Source organism: Rhamphochromis sp. 'chilingali', assembly GCF_963969265.1.
Source record: "Rhamphochromis sp. 'chilingali' genome assembly, chromosome: 1".
Taxonomy (NCBI): Eukaryota; Metazoa; Chordata; class Actinopteri; order Cichliformes; family Cichlidae; genus Rhamphochromis; species Rhamphochromis sp. 'chilingali'.
Window position 1 is genome coordinate 35,669,789 of NC_137929.1, and position 19,132 is coordinate 35,688,920.

Here is a 19,132-nt window from a genome sequence, read left to right on the forward strand (position 1 = left end):
CCAGCGTGACAACAGAAATTCTGTTGACTGTAACTTGTGGATGCTTCTGATCACCTGTAGCTTCACAGTTTCCTGAAAGTGGTCCATTGATGGTCCAGCCAAGCCTTGTCCTTACGGCATACGGTCCTCGATCAACACTACACACCACTTCCAGAGGTTCCAAGGCTTTGGGAATGTTCGTTCCAATCAGAAGTTCGATTCCTGCATTTATTTGAGGCAGGGTTATGTGTTTTAAATGTGCCCATCCTTCAATATCTCCTGGTGTTGTAATATTTCCCTTATGTACAGCCATGGACTCCTGTGTGTACACTTTTGGCAGTTCCAGAAATTCGTCACCACAAAGAGCAGCAACCTCCAGTCCTGATAAAGTGTTGCTGCTCACAATTCTTTCCTGGCCCATGGTTCTGAGGAGGATGTTTCCTTTCCTTCCCTCAAGGTGAAGTCTGCGCATCAGACTCTCAGTGCAGAAAACTGCTGTGCTCCCTTGGTCCAAAAAAGCATACGTTGTAATAATGTTGCTTCCTTTCTTTGACTTTACTTGGACAGGCACAATGGGCAGTTTACAGTCCTGGTCTCCAGCCCCTGTAAGACCACTCGACACCAGTGTGCTCACATGCGGCTGCATGTTCCTGTCGGTCTTTTCAGAAGGTGAACTTTCTTTGTGCAGGATGGTGGGATGTTTCCGGCTCCATTTGGAACAGGAAATCCTCTTACGGCAATCTTTACTGATGTGTCCTATACACAAGCAGCCAAAACAGATGCCATTTTCCTTTAAGAAGGTTATCTTCTTCTCATGAGCCATTTTTCCCAACTGTGCACAGACGTCCAACATGTGTCTTCCTCCACAACAAATACAGACGTTCCTTCCAACCTGATTAATTTTCATTTCCATTTCCGCAGGCTTAGGTGTACTCTCCACAACTTGCATAGTGGTGGCAAAGCTTGTTCCTTTATTTCCAGGTCTGCCTTGATACTTGGCTTTACTCATTCCTTTTATTGGTAAAGAAAGCGGAGAATCTTGAATATTACCGAATACAGGATCAGTTAATATTCTTATTTGCTTCTCCAAAAAGTCTGCAATATCCATAAATTTGGCTCTTCTTTTATGCCTTTCTTGCAGGTCACAAACATGGCTTCTCCATTTGTCCCTAAATTTATACGGCAATTTTTTAATAATGTTCACCATATTAGAAGGCATGTCCAAATCACTCAGATGCTGCACCTCCTCCATTACATTACAGCATCCCCTGAGGAACAAACTGTAGTTCTGAAGAGCTTTTACTTCCTCTGTTTTAATTGATGGCCATGAAAGTGCCTTGTCCAGATATGCAGCTGCGACCTTCTGTTCATCGCCATAGTGTTCCTTTAACAGTGATTTTGCCTTGCGATAACCACGATCCGAGTTCATTTGTTGACAGCTTCTCACCAATTCCTTTGCATGGCCTCTTGTGTACTGTTCCAAAAAATATAAACGATCGCTGTTATTCTTCGTATTGCACTCAACTGCATTCTCAAATGCTTTAATAAATGAATAATATTGAAGTGGATCTCCATCAAAATGAGGTATTTCTCTCTTTGGTAAAGAAAAGAGGCTTTGTTGTTGGATTAAGAGTGTTGTTATTTCATTTTGTTTAGTCATTATTCCAATAACATCATTTTGTGGTTCCAGTTCCACCATACCATTTGTATAACAGTCATTTTGTCCATTTGCATCAGATGGGTTTGAAGGAATAACTGAATATTGTAGAGGATGCTTATTTTGAGAAGATTCAGTCAGCACTGCTTGCTGCATGACACATTCCTGGGTTTTATCTTTTCTCCTGTTTTGAGTTTCAGCATTAGTCAATGGATTTTGTTTTGCAGAAATGTGAGGTATAAATTCCAATGCATCAACATTAAGGGTTTTTTTAGATCTTTCATGGGAAATGTATGAATTCATTCCATCTGAAACTTTTAAAGATCCTTTTTTGCTTGTTATACTTTGAGCTTTAAGGACATTTATTGTAGCCATTTTTTCAGCAATTTCAGTGTCCAATTTTAGCCTTTCCTTTCTTTTACGAAGATGTTCCTCCTCTTCTTCCAGTACGTGTTTCTCATTCAATAATTTCTGCTTTATCATTAAAGCTGCCAACTCTGCCTCAGCTTTCATACGAACAGATGAAGTTGAAGATCTTGATGAAGACGTTTTGTGGCTTTCAACATTTGAAACACTATCACTTGGCTTGATATCATCCTCCACTTCTGTCTCAGTATTTGATGCAACATTGTTTTCCAATAAATTGATTTGCTTTGGACGAACAGCAGGATTTTGTTCTCTTTGATTTATCCAGTTTTGAATTTCATTTAAAAACACATTGGTGTATTTCATGATGCTTGAAAACCATTCCTCTTGTTTTATTACTTCTTCTTCTGGCACCAAAGACAACAACTCAACATGTGAACTTGAAGCCTTTTCACACAGTGCCTTTAAATCCACCAAACACTGCTTAATTTGAGAAAGATTTTCATTGTGTTGCATGAGCGCTTTCATTTTTTGTATTAGTCCTTTCATTTTATTAACATATATTTTGCATTCATTTTGTGATTTTTCGATTTTATTCAACAATGCCTTTCCAGTCATTTTTCTTTCTCTCTTTCCCCCCAAATCATTAGAGGAACAATCATCACCACCTGTTTGACTCATGATTTTCCCGTTTGTTTGTTCGATTTTTTATTTAATCTTCAGTGATCATCCATTAAAACATATATCCACTGGAAGCCACAATAGACTTTGACCATAAAATCCTTTCAACGTAACGGCACTTTAATTGTCCATTTAAACGTCATCCAAGCAGCATAATTAATAAGACACAGCGCAGACATCATTCCAAGAGCGCAGCCAAAAACTTTTAACCAACATCCATTCCATTCCGTTCAGTGTGTCCTTTTGAAGCATCTCAGCGCTAATGCACAATGTGGCTTCCTTTTCCACAACCAGACATACACAGGTATTCTTACCTGCGCTCCTCAGAATTGCGTCAGGTGTGTCGGTGCTGCTGGGCTCACTCATACAGATGCGCTGCACTTACTTGGCGTCTTTCAGGTTCCTTGATCTGATTTCTTTGATCCTGCTTGCGGCTTGCTTCTCCAGAATGCCGTTTTTTGTTGACTAAAGATGTAGCGACTTCCACAGTCGCTAAAGGCCGGGGCTGGAGCCTGCCTATTTGCCTGACGCGCTATCAACTTTACGCAATAATGCGAGAGGTGGAATTGTTTGCTTGTTTATTAAAGTGCTTTGAGAGTTTACAGAGTAATATCATCAGCTCCTGATTCAGACTCTTACAACGTCACAGGCTCTAATATAACGAAGCGAAACATGTCGTGCAGCGGTCAACAAAACTACGGCTACCCAGCCCTCCTCTCTGTCAAAATCAAAACCCAGTGAATGACAGACTGACAACGCCCATTTATGTCACCGCTAGCACCCACGTGACTCCCATAACAACCAAACAAATAAAAACCTAGTGATCATCAAAATTCAATACATTCAATTATGGCTCCTACACGTTGTGCAATAGAATTTTTTTTTTTTAAAAAGGTGAAATATGCCCAACTTACATGACACAGTCAGTGTGATGATGTCACTCCACTGTGTTAACAAATACCCCAGAAACCCACAGTACTGATGAAATTATTTGTTTTGTTTTTGAAATTAAAATGAGTGAAATGTGTCCAACTTACCTGTTACTTTCAATGTGGTGATGTCACTCCACTCTGTCCAGGAAAAGCTTCTACTGCCCCGACAGCTGTATCCTCCACTGTCAGACTCAGCAGCGCTGCTGATTCTGTATTCACTGGATGTATGACCTGTGTTTACTTGGCCTCGTCTCCATTCATACGTCCACTGAGCTCCTTCACCTCCATGAATCTCACATGTGACAGTGACTGTCTCACCGCTGTATATCACACCGCTGTATATCACACTGCTGTATATCACACTGCTGTATATCTGAGGCCAAGGTAGCTGAAGGGTCACAGTGGGCTTAGGAGGAGCTGTTCAAATAAACAGATATCATTAGCAGACTGATAATTTGACTCGAAAATCAACAATAAAATGTTTTGTTTTTATTAAATAAATTAAACCAGGTAATTTACTGATCTTTATATTTGATTGTTTACTTATTTCTACATATTTGCATTTATTTATACATTTATGAACATGTAACCTATGAGCTGTAAGTTAGCTGTTGTTTGCAAACAATGCTGTTAAACCTCCAATATATCCAAATAATCACACAAAATTAAAAACAAAACCTGTTGTGTTGTCGCAATACAAAGAATTTTGTTGTGTTTTTGGATGAAACATTGTAATTAAAATGTGTGAAACGTGTCCAACTTACATAATACTCTGAATGCGATGATGTCACTCCACTCTGTCCAGGAAAAGCTTCTTCTGCCCCGGCAGCTGTATCCTCCACTGTCAGACTCAGCAGCGCTGCTGATTCTGTATTCACTGGATGCTGAACCTATGTTTACTTGGCCTCGTCTCCATTCATACGTCCACTGAGCTCCTTCACCTCCATGAATCTCACATCTGACAGTGACTGTCTCACCGCTGTATATCTGAGTCCAGGATGGCTGCAGGGTCACAGTGGGCTTAGTGGGAACTGTTCACATAAGAATGATCCAGTTAGAAGAGAAACATAAAAACTCTGCTGTTTATAACATAAGAGTAGAGTGACTGCAAAGCAAATGATTCACAGAGAAACAAGTTAAACATAACAAAAAGTCACAACATAAAAGTTTCAAACTGTAACACAATATTTTCAGTAAAATGTAAAAGGTAAAGTCTTTACTTTGCACAGTTTTTGTTCAGATTCCAAAAAGTTACAGATTATTTTTCATGAGTTGACAGCAGATTAAGAAGACTGGAAGAAATCATCATTTGAGAAACATTTTCTAAAAGTTGTGATGAGGTCATCATGTGAAACTGGTGCAGTTGCTGATTTGGGACACACTTGTCACACTTGTAGTTATTGTATAACAAACAGGTTCTTGTGGCTCTGACTGATTTTCCATGAACTGAACCACAAACCACTGATCCACTAATGCATCTGTTCTACACTGGAGGTTCTTCTAGCTGTCGTATCATTAAAGATATTATGACACTCATGAACACCTTTATTTTTCATTAATTAAAATAAATTAATAAACAAATGCCATTAACAACAATTACAGGAAAGAATCTAAGTGGAACCTGTAATGTAGCAGAACAGTCTCTAATAAAATGTCACGGCCAGGGGATCAGCAGGCCGCTGACTAGTAGTGTTCTCTCTCTCGCTCTCTCGCCAGGGCGGAACTCATGGTGGGTTCACGCCCTCGGCCCACGCCCCCTCTGAAGAGGAAACACCTGGGCCTCATCAGTAGTGATGGGATTTCCGGCTCTTTTTAGAGAACCGGCTCTTTCGGTTCGGCTCACTAAAAAGAGCCGGCTCTTTCGGCTCCGAACCGGCTCTTCAGGTTGTTTTGTTGCTTTAATTTATTTATTATTAACAGTATTATAAAATTATGCACAAAAGGAATTACTAACGTAAAAACAAGTGGTTTTATTTATATATGTTTATATATAAATATATGCGGTGGTCCCTAGAGACAAAACACGTACAAACTCCAAGACACATTTCTAGCATGAACTGAACTTCCAAAGCAGAGCTACTAGATCACTTAAATTACACAATTGAAAGCATGTGTGTATTGTTTGTGTATTTATACACAGGCACTCATATATATTCAAATAATTTAAAAAAAAAATGTTCATTTACCTGTTACTACCACACAACAAATCCAGTCATTGGTACTTGCTGGCTTGTGTAGCCACTCGGTAACAACAGTTCAACACTGCCCCCAGCATCCTGGAGCACTTCTGTTGTCTTTTGTACGTGTTTTGAGTTTTTATGTGCTTCTGAGTTTTTACGTGTTTTGGAGTTTGTATGTGTTTTTACGTGTTTTGGAGTTTTTACGTGTTTTGGAGTTTGTACGTGTTTTTACGTGTTTTAGAGTTTTTACGTGTTTTGGAGTTTGTACATGCTTCCGAGTTTGTACGTGATTTGAAGTTTGTATGTGCTTTAGGGGCCACCGTAAAAATACTTTTATTTATTCACTCCACATAAAATGTAATAAATAAATCATATAATACAAAAATCAACTATTCACATTTCAACTTTTAACTATTTAAATTTTCAGCTTTTTCCTTTTACAAATTTAAAGTGAAACAACACAAAACACTGCAAACCACAACACAATTAAATATAAATTAAAATATGAAAACAAAAAGAAACATGCACATTCTCTGTCAAATGGACCTGCATGAATAAACTTTCTGAATCCTTTATCATCTGCAACTGAAAATAGTTGTGGATGATTACTATACCTTTCTAATGTGACGTTGTTGTCCCTGGCTCTCTTTCTCTCTCTCCCCCTCTGGCTCTGTTCCTGTGCTACTGAGTTTAACTACTGCCCCTCCCCCCTCTGCCCAGCGTAAAGCACAAGGCTCGCATGCTGAGTGAAGCAGAAAAAAAGTGCGAGAGAGAGGGTGAGAGAAAGAAAAAAAAAAAAAAACACACGTGACGGCTCGCGATAAGGAGCCGGCTCGCGTCGTTCACGTCAAAGAGCCGGCTCTAAGAGCCATTTCGTTCGCGAACGACCCATCACTACTCATCAGCGCAGCCAGCATTTAAGACAGGGAGTGGCTTCTACTCATCGCTGGATCGTTGTGTGTGACTCGCGTCAGTGCAGCCCGGCTCTGAGCAAGTTCTCTTTTGCTGCCCTGTGCAAAACGTCTAACGTGTGTTTCCTTCTGTACATAGATCCCCTGGACCCCTTTGTGGATCAATAAAGTATCTATCTATCTATCTATCTATCTATCTATCTATCTATCTATCTATCTGTAACGTGAGGGTTCACTAGATGGTTGGGAATCTCTCTGAATAATTAGGAACAGCAAGACGGAGACGGATAACTTTTTAGCAGCCTCTTTACTTTTAGCACCCTGCAACAACAACCCACACTTCCTGTGTGCCGCCCTCATGAATACTTCACTGGCCTCTCAGAAGCCAGGAAATCTTATACTCAGATCAAAACAGGGAAAACAACCAGGTAGATATAACACATACTTATTACTGGTTTGAACATGCATGTCTAAACATTCAAACATGTAAACATGTAAATATCAAAACACGTAACCACCAAATAGCTACATAACTAGCTTTATAACCTTTGTAAACACCTCTTTGTATATCAAAATAGATTTAAATTTACTTCTACACTTTACATATCTATCTATCTATCTATCTATCTATCTATCTATCTATCTATCTATCTATCTATCTATCTATCTATCTATCAGTATTGACCTGTTTAATATGTGTCCTATGTTGTAAACTGGCTGTGCTGGATTATTCACTCACATTAGGAACACCATGTAGAAAGAATTTAACGACTGTTACGCCCCTCAAAACAGAAACGCAAAACAACACGGGAAAAGTGTGTAACGCACGCAAAAACCACACAGCTGCTGCTGCTTATTTTTACAAAGCTGAAAAAAAGGAAGACTCGCAATAAACACAGCTGAGCCAGGAAGCTAAAAGCATCAGGCTCTCCAAGGCCAAAATAACAAACAAAAACTCTCCCCCTTCCTAGAAACAAAACACAGGGTAAAACTTCCCTGATCAAGAAAAGGAAGATGCAATGCCTGACCTTCCTGGCTGTCCACAAAACAGGAGAAAACTGGGTTAAACAAAAGTGGGTTAAACCACTGCCTGCTTCCACTCTGCTGAAAACTGGTGAAAAATCCACATGCAGCAACTGAGCTGAATAAACTGGGATCATTACATTTGTGTTTCATTTTTTTAATGAAATTTACTGAATATGTCTTTCAACTCCACATGCTTCTGTCACAGTCCTGGGTCTGTGAACCAGTGTTTTGATTTTGTATTACAGTGGTCTCTCCCTCGCTACAATGCAATTCACCTCGGTTTCCCTGGATCTTTTCCTGGCTGTTATGAGTAAATTATGAGCTTTGCCGGTGTCGCCCGAGAATACCCCGAGATTGCCACAACAGCACTAAAAACCCTGTTGCCATTTCCGACATCATAACTGTGTGAAGCGGAGTTTTCTGCAGTTACAGCTTCCAAAACAAAATTGCGGCGCAGACTGAGCAAAAGCAACACACTTCAGGTGTCACTGTCCCCCATTAGGCCCAGGTGGGACCGGCTCTTTGCAGAGAAACAAGCACAGGGCTCTCACTGATTCAGCGTTATGGTGAATTATATATTTTCATGTACTTTATTTTTATCTTTTTGTAGTTTTGTCTCTTATTTTGAAAGAAATATTTACGTGTTACCATAGCGATCAGCGAGCATCAGGGAGAGAGGAGGAGGATCTTACTCTCAATGTAAAAGAAAGACTGCGATAAAGGACCGCTGCTGTCCAGTACAGAATGCGTTCAGCTTGTCAAATTTACATAAATCTTTGATCGCTAGCAGTGTGACTCTGAAGTGCTGCACTGTATGTTTGTAAGTTTTCTCCCCAACAAACACAACACTGGCGACAAAACGTGTTGCACCGTCAAAGGCAACCGTGGGTGTGTTTGGTTTCATTCTTTAATTTTGGACTTATTTTTCTAGAAGGTTTGAACTTTGAGAGTTTAAACAAGAGAGAAAACTGTGAAAATGTTCGTGCCTGTCTGAGAAAAGTGAATAAAGTGTGTAGTGAGGGGTTTAACAGCCTTAAAACATCTATAATAATTGTAAAAAAATAAAGTTGGCTACTTCGCAGATTTCACCTATCGTGGATTACTTTTAGAATTTAACTCCTGACATAAACGAGGGGACACTGTATTTTCTTGTTCCCCAGTCAGTCGTGTCCAGGGTTGGGTATCGTCACTGATTTCTAGAAGTCGATTCGATTTGAATGTGGGAAATTTTGCCTCAGACAGTCAGAAATATTATAATTCTGATCACTTATCAGTACATATCCATATTTTTATATCTATAAAAACAAAGCTGACACTTGTGAGACTTTATCAAAGGTGTGAGCATCACAGCAGGTGCCTGCTCTCATTTACTGTTTTAGCTGGTTGGTGGCTGTTGAAATCTTGTGGTTTAACCTGAGATTCTGGCGTTTCGGGAAAAATACATTTATATTTAGAAAATCGATTCAGGATTTTATTGAATCAATATCACGTTATTCAAGCTAGAATCGATTTTAATCGGAAAATAGATAATCAAAACCCACCCTAGTCGTGTCTTTTGTCTCTCTGGTCTCTGTGCTCCGTGTTCCCTATGTTCAGTGTCTCGTCCGTGTCTGTGTTATAGGGGAGATCGGGGATAGTTGTAACATTTTTGACATTTCTGTCTGTAAATTGGAGCTCGTTTAAGGTAGTGGGTTCAAAATGTAATGCAAAGTATTTACATGTCTCGGCTATTAAATAGTGCAGCTTTTTTCTCTGCAGCACAATTGCCCATTGCATGGTATGGCCTCAAACACAAAGAGTGAAATGTTACAATTAACCCCATAGTCTGGGTTAGTTGTAACATATCCTGGGGTGAAATGTAACACAATGAAATAAGGGTATTGACAAAATATTAACATGTAATCTTTGTTTATTCAACACATGAATGCACTTAGAGCCATTTATGTAGCTGTGTATGTGTGACAGAATGCAGAAATCTAGCTTTTGAACATATTCCAACCCCCCAAAAAAAGACAAATTATGGAATTTTCTGCAACTGAATATTTCATTAATTTTGGTTGGTCTTCCTTGAGTTTGGCCTCATTGGCTCAGTGGGCATTATAACCTACAGCTCTTGCACCAATTTTGAACATAACAATGAAGCTGAAAAATTGTAGTTGTGCACCAGCACCGCAATTCCATTACTTTTTATCATGGCTTACCTTGGTGTGGTTTGCAAAGTGCTTCAGAAAGATGAGGAAATCTGTTTCTTGCACCCATCCTGATTTATTTCCACTACCAGTACTTCCTACTGGTCCATCTCTGACACAGTGGTCTGCATAATGTGTGTGTGGGAACACAAACAGTGGAGGAATTGTGTTGCCAATGGCATTAACCACATATACAAAAGCGACCAGTGAACCTCTCTCTGCTGATGTCGTTGCCCCAACTTGTTTAATATAAGTTAAAGTAATAGTGTGGTAAGTTGTAACATCTGCATTATTATTACAACTAACCCAGACTGTTGCTGTTACAACTGACCCAGACTCCTATAGCCATGAACTAACTAACATTACAGCCAACGGCTTAAACATTAGCACTAAAGACCTACACAGAATATATCCCCATAGACATACAAATAACATAATTTAAGTTTGATGAGTTTAACTGCAAAGCAGATAATGCTATTAAACATTGAAATAAAGTAGAAAAACTTACTTTTTGGCATACAAATGACTTTTTTTTCATGTTAAATTGTCTGTGTTAGACAAAATGTGCTGATTTTTCACATGTGATAGCAGAACTGAGTTGGGCATGCACAGGATGAGTCACATCATTTGAAACTTAGCCCTGACTGGAGAAATTGGAAGTGTTACAACTGACCCACGTTACAACTATCCCCGGTCTCCCCTACTTGCTGTTTTACTTTGACGGTCTCTTGTCCTTTGTCACTGTTTCTAGTTTTGCTTCACCCTGGTCTCGACTGTTCTCCCCTCATGTGTCTCATTCCCTCGTTTCACTCAGTGTATTTCAGACCCGTGTTTCTCTCTGTCAGTGTCACGTCGTCCCCTCACCATGCTGCGTGTTTCCGTGCTCCCTGAGATCAGTGTCACTAGTTTACAGGTTTCCCAGTGTTTTTGTTTTTAGTTCCCAGTTTTTTGTTTTATTTTGTTTTTGCAAGTTTTTTTCTTTTCGTGAAAATTATACCGCTGCAATAAAGCAGCCTTTTAAGTTCATTGCTCTGATGATTGTTTTGCGTTTGTGTCCTACATCCTCCCTGCCACACAGCCGTATCATAACAGTTTCACTGTGAGTGATTGCTGTGGATTTTATGTAAAACTTTATGTTGCATCTTCAAAAAATAGAAATAAAATAACTGAGACTAACAATGAAGTATCGTTGACACTGGTTTACTGAACCTTCTTTTCAGTGCATGTACAGAACATGAGTATCCATTTTCTACTGCCTCCTACAGGACACACTCTTCTTCCACTTCCTTACAACATTAATGTAACACAGAACCACTACTGCCTCTCCTGGCATTACCATTGTAACGACACACTCATTCTTTTTCTTTCAGATGAATAACAGGAACTTAGGATGTAGGTATCTATGAATAATAACTATTATGCATACTCATATATTTATATAACCAACTAATTTCTTGCGATACCACACTTTAAAACTTGTTTTACGCTACTTTTGACACTAAAATGAGAAGAAAGCCTGCAGTTTTATTGAAAGACATGATATTTTCTTGTTTTTGCATCAAACGTTGTGCAATAGAATTTTTTTTTTTAAAAAAGGTGAAATATGCCCAACTTACATGACACAGTCAGTGTGATGATGTCACTCCACTGTGTTAACAAATACCCCAGAATCCCACAGTACTGATGAAATTATTTTGTTTTGTTTTTGAAATTAAAATGAAATGTGTCCAACTTACCTGTTACTTTCAATGTGGTGATGTCACTCCACTCTGTCCAGGAAAAGCTTCTTTTGCCCCGGCAGCTGTATCCTCCACTGTCAGACTCAGCAGCGCTGCTGATTCTGTATTCACTGGATGTATGACCTGTGTTTACTTGGCCTTGTCTCCATTCATACGTCCACTGAGCTCCTTCACCTCCCTGAATCTCACATCTGACAGTGACTGTCTCACTGCTGTATATCACACCGCTGTATATCTGAGTCCAGGATGGCTGCAGGGTCACAGTGGGCTTAGGAGGAGCTGTTCAAATAAACAGATATCATTAGCAGACTGATAATTTGACTTGAAAATCAACAATAAAATGTTTTGTTTTTATTAAATAAATTAAACCAGGTAATTTACTGATCTTTATATTTGACTGTTTACTTATTTCTACATATTTGCATTTATTTATACATTTATGAACATGTAACCTATGAGCTGTAAGTTAGCTGTTGTTTGCAAACAATGCTGTTAAACCTCCAATATATCCAAATAATCACACAAAATTAAAAACAAAACCTGTTGTGTTGTCGCAATACAAAGAATTTTGTTGTGTTTTTGGATGAAACATTGTAATTAAAATGTGTGAAACGTGTCCAACTTACATAATACTCTGAATGCGATGATGTCACTCCACTCTGTCCAGGAAAAGCTTCTTCTGCCCTGACAGCTGTATTCTTCATTGTCAGACTCAGTAGCTCTGATGATTCTGTATTCACTGGATGTATGACCTATGTTTACTTGGCCTCGTCTCCATTCATACATCCACTGAGCTCCTTCACCTCCATGAATGTCACATCTGACAGTGACTGTCTCACCGCTGTATATCTGAGTCCAGGGTGGCTGCAGGGTCACAGTGGGCTTACTGGGAACTGTTCACATAAGAATGATCCAGTTAGAAGAGAAACATGAAAACTCTGCTCTTTATAACGTAAGAGTAGAGTGACTGCAAAGCAAATGATTCACAGACAGTTTGAAGTCTGAAAATCAAAACAAAGTCACAATAAAACAATTTATAGCTTTCACACTGTAACACAACATTTTAATATAAAATGTATTAGAATTTACTTTGTAAAGTTATATTTTATTTATACTCCAAAACTCACAGATTTTTCTGCTTTACATTTACTTTGAGGTTAAAATCAGCGTGAAGCTGGGAGCCAGTATGAAAAATGGGAGTGCTGGGATCCTATGTGATGTGTTTGAGCTCAAAGCCTGGCAGCTTAAATCTGTTTGGTCTGCAGTCATTCAGCTGATTGTTTGCTTAGACTGTTGCAGTAATCTAGGCAGGGGCACCGTAAGAGGAAGAAAAGTGATAAAAATTATTAACCTGTCACCACAAAATATTGTTTGCTTCACACTGTACTTTTAAATGTTTATGTTTCATAGCGTTAGTTTTGTTTTTTTCAACAAAGAAGAGGCTAGAGCAGCACCTCTGCAGGACAAAGAGACTGTAGGATGGGTCTGTTAGAAGTAAGGACTGTTTTTTTTTAAATAGAAAAGTGAGACAGGTGGAAATTAAACTCAGAGGAAGTCTGCATGAAAAGCTTTCCTACTATTAGTCAACTTACTTCACTTCTAACAGAAAACAATGTGTTTGTGTGTTTTTTAGTCAACATGCAGTTAGTTGGTGCAGTCAGACCCTTTGTACATATATATGCTAAATCACTTATCTGCTGACCTGCTGGCAAGACAAACAGATCAAACCACTGGCTCAGGCTTAGCTGTCCCACTGCCTCTGCACCCACACTCCTGAAATTGAACCAGCCCACTGATATCTGAAGGAGGAGCTGAGTCTTTTATGTCAAATGTGTCCAGTTGAGGGAGGCCCCTTGGGAATTGTATTTTTTTTTCTGCACACTATTTATTTGGTAATCAAAGAGTAATTTGAAGGGCAAACTGTGCCAAAGTTCAGGCAAAACAATCACAAAGGCCCAGTCTTAGTCTTAGCCTGTGTTTTAGTCTGCTTCTAGGAACAAATAGAAGCAACTTTTCAGCTGACCTTAGAGTTCTGTTTGGAGTTTGTTTATTTAAAAGATCAGAGAGCTACGAGGGAGTGAATCCATTCAGAGACTTAAAAACAAACAATTAAATAATCATTATAGCCTGGCTGCTACCAAAATAAAGCATATTACACAAGAATGGATGAAATAAATGCATGAATTACTTTCTTAAAGTGAGCAGATGACATAACGAACGTCATTTTTGCAAATGCCCGAACCCTTTTACAACACAATTTATTTATTTCTCAAATGAGAAACTGTCATCAAGGATCACCTGCAGATTTTTTTCAAAGAGAGTTCTGAACTTTTTCAGAGGAACAAGGTTACACGAGCAAAACGAGGGTCTGAAGGTTCAAATAATACAATTTTTTTGATCGTTTACATTCAAAAAAATGAATTGCCAACCATGATTTTATGTCATCACAGCAGTCTAGCAAAACTTTTAAATAGACTGTAAAACTCATGTCATCTGTGGTTTTAGGAGTTTGATGGGCAGCAAACATTAAAATCCCCAAGAGTTAGAATGCTGTCAAATCTTTATATGATTTCAAAGAAAAGGGTGGAAATAAAATCCTTGTTTAACTTGAGGGGATGATAAACAAGCACAGGAGGAGACAGATCCACCATAAATAATTATAGTTCAGAGCTGCCATAAATATCAGCAGTGAGGTGTTGGCATATAAAAGGGTTCAAATAGATGCAAGACCTCTGCTGTGACCAGGTTCCTGCAGGAAGCTGCCTGTGACTGTTGCAGGTGGTGAGAGCTTTCAGTCAGCTGAACGAATTAAAACCTTTTTGAGTTCCACCAGGTCTCAGCACAGAGACACATTTTAATTTGTTTTACTTTGTTTAAAAATGTATATCCAAAGAATTACTTATGTTATAATTGCCACTATTTAATAGCATAATTACAAACAGTAATTTAAGAAGTAAGAAATGTCTTCTACACTATTTTATAGATAAGAAATTCAACATTAAAAATATAAAAATATTATAACATATAACAATATAACAAAATCTTTTTCATACTTCAGATGTTTAACTTTGAGTCTTTACTGTTAATTTTTATCAAAGCCATTTTTGCTACTTTTGATAATAAACAACAAATAAACAAAAAAGCATTTGGTGTGTTACAATATAAATTAAAAACACATAGTGTGAGTGAAATATCTCCAACTTACGTTTTACATTCAGTGTGATGACATCACTCCACTCTGTCCAGGAGGAGCCTCTTGTGCCCCGACAGCTGTATCCTCCACCATCAGACTCACTAACACTGCTGATTGTGTATTCATTGGATGTTGGAGATGTGTTTAACTTGGCTGGACTCCATTCATACGTCCACTGAGCTCCTTCACCTCCCTGAATCTCACATCTGACAGTGACTGTCTCACCGCTGTATATCTCACCGCTGTATATCTGAGTCCAGGATGGCTGCAGGGTCACAGTGGGCTTAGGAGGAGCTGTTCAAATAAACAGATATCATTAGCAGACTGATAATTTGACTTGAAAATCAACAATAAAATGTTTTGTTTTTATTAAATAAATTAAACCAGGTAATTTACTGATCTTTATATTTGATTGTTTACTTATTTCTACATATTTGCATTTATTTATACATTTATGAACATGTAACCTATGAGCTGTAAGTTAGCTGTTGTTTGCAAACAATGCTGTTAAACCTCCAATATATCCAAATAATCACACAAAATTAAAAACAAAACCTGTTGTGTTGTTGCAATACAAAGAATTTTGTTGTGTTTTTGGATGAAACATTGTAATTAAAATGTGTGAAACGTGTCCAACTTACATAATACTCTGAATGTGATGATGTCACTCCACTCTGTCCAGGAAAAGCTTCTTCTGCCCCGGCAGCTGTATTCTTCATTGTCAGACTCAGCAGCGCTGCTGATTCTGTATTCACTGGATGTTTCAGGTATGTTAACCTGGCCTCGTCTCCATTCATACGTCCACTGAGCTCCTTCACCTCCATGAATCTCACATCTGACAGTGACTGTCTCACCGCTGTATATCTGAGTCCAGGATGGCTGCAGGGTCACAGTGGGCTTAGTGGGAACTGTTCACATAAGAATGATCCAGTTAGAAGAGAAACATGAAAACTCTGCTGTTTATAACATAAGAGTAGAGTGACTGCAAAGCAAATGATTCACAGACAGTTTGAAGTCTGAAAATCAAAACAAAGTCACAATAAAACAATTTATAGCTTTCACACTGTAACACAACATTTTAATATAAAATGTATTAGAATTTACTTTGTAAAGTTATAGTTTATTTATACTCCAAAACTCACAGATTTTTCTGCTTTACATTTACTTTGAGGTTAAAATCAGCGTGAAGCTGGGAGCCAGTATGAAAAATGGGAGTGCTGGGATCCTATGTGATGTGTTTGAGCTCAAAGCCTGGCAGCTTAAATCTGTTTGGTCTGCAGTCATTCAGCTGATTGTTTGCTGAGACTGTTAAAGTAATAGGCAGGGGCACCGTAAGAGGAAGAAAAGTGATAAAAATTATTAACCTGTCACCACAAAATATTGTTTGCTTCACACTGTACTTTTAAATGTTTATGTTTCATAGTGTTAGTTTTGTTTTTTTCAACAAAGAAGACGCTAGAGCAGCACCTCTGCAGGACAAAGAGACTGTAGGATGGGTCTGTTAGAAATAAGGACTGTTTTTCAAAAAAGAAAAGTGAGACAGGTGGAAATTAAACTCAGAGGAAGTCTGCATGAAAAGCTTTCCTACTATTAGTCAACTTACTTCACTTCTAACAGAAAACAATGTGTTTGTGTGTTTTTTAGTCAACATGCAGTTAGTTGGTGCAGTCAGACCCTTTGTACATATATATGCTAAATCACTTATCTGCTGACCTGCTGGCAAGACAAACAGATCAAACCACTGGCTCAGGCTTAGCTGTCCCACTGCCTCTGCACCCACACTCCTGAAATTGAACCAGCCCACTGATATCTGAAGGAGGAGCTGAGTCTTTTATGTCAAATGTGTCCAGTTGAGGGAGGCCCCTTGGGAATTGTATTTTTTTTTCTGCACACTATTTATTTGGTAATCAAAGAGTAATTTGAAGGGCAAACTGTGCCAAAAGTTCAGGCAAAACAATCACAAAGGCCCAGTCTTAGTCTTAACCTGTGTTTTAGTCTGCTTCTAGGAACAAATAGAAGCAACTTTTCAGCTGACCTTAGAGTTCTGTTTGGAGTTTGTTTATTTAAAAGATCAGAGAGCTACGAGGGAGTGAATCCATTCAGAGACTTAAAAACAAACAATTAAATAATCATTATAGCCTGGCTGCTACCAAAATAAAGCATATTACACAAGAATGGATGAAATAAATGCATGAATTACTTTCTTAAAGTGAGCAGATGACATAACGAACGTCATTTTTGCAAATGCCCGAACCCTTTTACAACACAATTTATTTATTTCTCAAATGAGAAACTGTCATCAAAGATCACCTGCAGATTTTTTTCAAAGAGAGTTCTGAACTTTTTCAGAGGAACAAGGTTACACGAGCAAAACGAGGGTCTGAAGGTTCAAATAATACAATTTTTTTGATCGTTTACATTCAAAAAAATGAATTGCCAACCATGATTTTATGTCATCACAGCAGTCTAGCAAAACTTTTAAATAGACTGTAAAACTCATGTCATCTGTTGGAAGGGTGTTTTATAGGAGTTTGATGGGCAGCAAACATTAAAATCCCCAAGAGTTAGAATGCTGTCAAATCTTTATATGATTTCAAAGAAAAGGGTGGAAATAAAATCCTTGTTTAGCTTGAGGGGATGATAAACAAGCACAGGAGAAGACAGATCCACCATAAATAATTATAGTTCAGAGCTGCCATAAATATCAGCAGTGAGGTGTTGGCATATAAAAGGGTTCAAATAGATGCAAGACCTCTGCTGTGACCAGGTTCCTGCAGGAAGCTGCCTGTGACTGTTGCAGGTGGTGAGAGCTTTCAGTCAGCTGAAAGAATTAAAACCTTTTTGAGTTCCACCAGGTCTCAGCACAGAGACACATTTTAATTTGTTTTACTTTGTTTAAAAATGTATATCCAAAGAATTACTTATGTTATAATTGCCACTATTTAATAGCATAATTACAAACAGTAATTTAAGAAGTAAGAAATGTCTTCTACACTATTTTATAGATAAGAAATTCAACATTAAAAATATAAAAATATTATAACATATGACAATATAACAAAATCTTTTTCATACTTCAGATGTTTAACTTTGAGTCTTTACTGTTAATTTTTATCAAAGCCATTTTTGCTACTTTTGATAATAAACAACAAATAAACAAAAAAGCCTTCGGTGTGTTACAATATAAATTAAAAACACATAGTGTGAGTGAAATATCTCCAACTTACGTTTTACATTCAGTGTGATGACATCACTCCACTCTGTCCAGGAGGAGCCTCTTGTGGCCCGACAGCTGTATCCTCCACCATCAGACTCACTAACACTGCTGATTGTGTATTCATTGGATGTTGGAGATGTGTTTAACTTGGCTGGACTCCATTCATACGTCCACTGAGCTCCTTCACCTCCCTGAATCTCACATCTGACAGTGACTGTCTCACCGCTGTATATCTCACCGCTGTATATCTGAGTCCAAGATGGCTGCAGTGTCACAGTGGGCTTAGGAGGAGCTGTTCAAACAAAAATATATCATTAGCACACTGATAATTGGACTTGAAAATCAAAAAGTTCTTTCTTTTAAATAAATAAATTAAATCAGGTAATTAACGGATCTTTATATTCAACAGTTTACTTATTTCGACATCTTTACATTTCCATATTTATACATTTATGAACATATAATCAATGAGTCATCAGTTAGCTGTTGTTTCCTAACAATGTTGTTAAACCTCCAGTGATGGATTCAAAGCTGGAGGCTGCTCTGCTCTCATAAACTGTTCATAAAATGTGAAATACAAAGTTTTTATGTGGCACCAAAGTCAAAACTGGCAAAGAAAAACTAAGAGTAAAGGTTCAGTAACCAGGAAAGGAGCACAAACTGTTTTTTAAATCACTCTAAAAAGACAAAACAGCACCATGAACTCCTCTGTGTCTGTAAGTGATCTGAAGACTGAACAAAGGTGAAACGATGCACTGAGCCTAATAATTAATAATTTGACAGATTTAGTGGTTTAAGTGCTGGTGATTAGTGAATATTGATTTCCATTACAATTTGGAGAAGACGTTTTTCAACTCTCAAAATTTTTTAAACTCATCAGTTTCCTGAATAATGACTGAATCGCTTTTAGTTGTGACTAAATTCGTGTTTCTTCTCCTTCCTCTGCAGGTGTAGATGCCTCCATCAGAGACAGAGATTGCACTCTTAGAGCTAAAAGAGATGATCTCATTTTCAGATGAGGTTTTTCTGAACAGAGTAATTCACCTCACAGGTCAGTGTCAC

The 19,132-nt window shown here is 38.2% G+C and overlaps 1 protein-coding gene across 1 annotated transcript in view; it reads right to left on the minus strand.

Moving 5' to 3' along the window:
• Nucleotides 1-19,132, minus strand: part of LOC308407851 (basement membrane-specific heparan sulfate proteoglycan core protein-like) — a gene marked incomplete at both ends in the record, with an annotated part of 160,923 nt that overhangs the window by 58,403 nt on the left and 83,388 nt on the right. Inside the window, 5 exons of the mRNA XM_080899766.1 lie at nucleotides 3,721-4,032; nucleotides 4,380-4,646; nucleotides 11,658-11,939; nucleotides 12,287-12,553; nucleotides 18,081-18,257. Coding sequence (XP_080755892.1) covers nucleotides 3,721-4,032; nucleotides 4,380-4,646; nucleotides 11,658-11,939; nucleotides 12,287-12,553; nucleotides 18,081-18,257 — 1,305 coding nt within the window. The remainder of the gene's footprint in view (nucleotides 1-3,720; nucleotides 4,033-4,379; nucleotides 4,647-11,657; nucleotides 11,940-12,286; nucleotides 12,554-18,080; nucleotides 18,258-19,132) is intronic.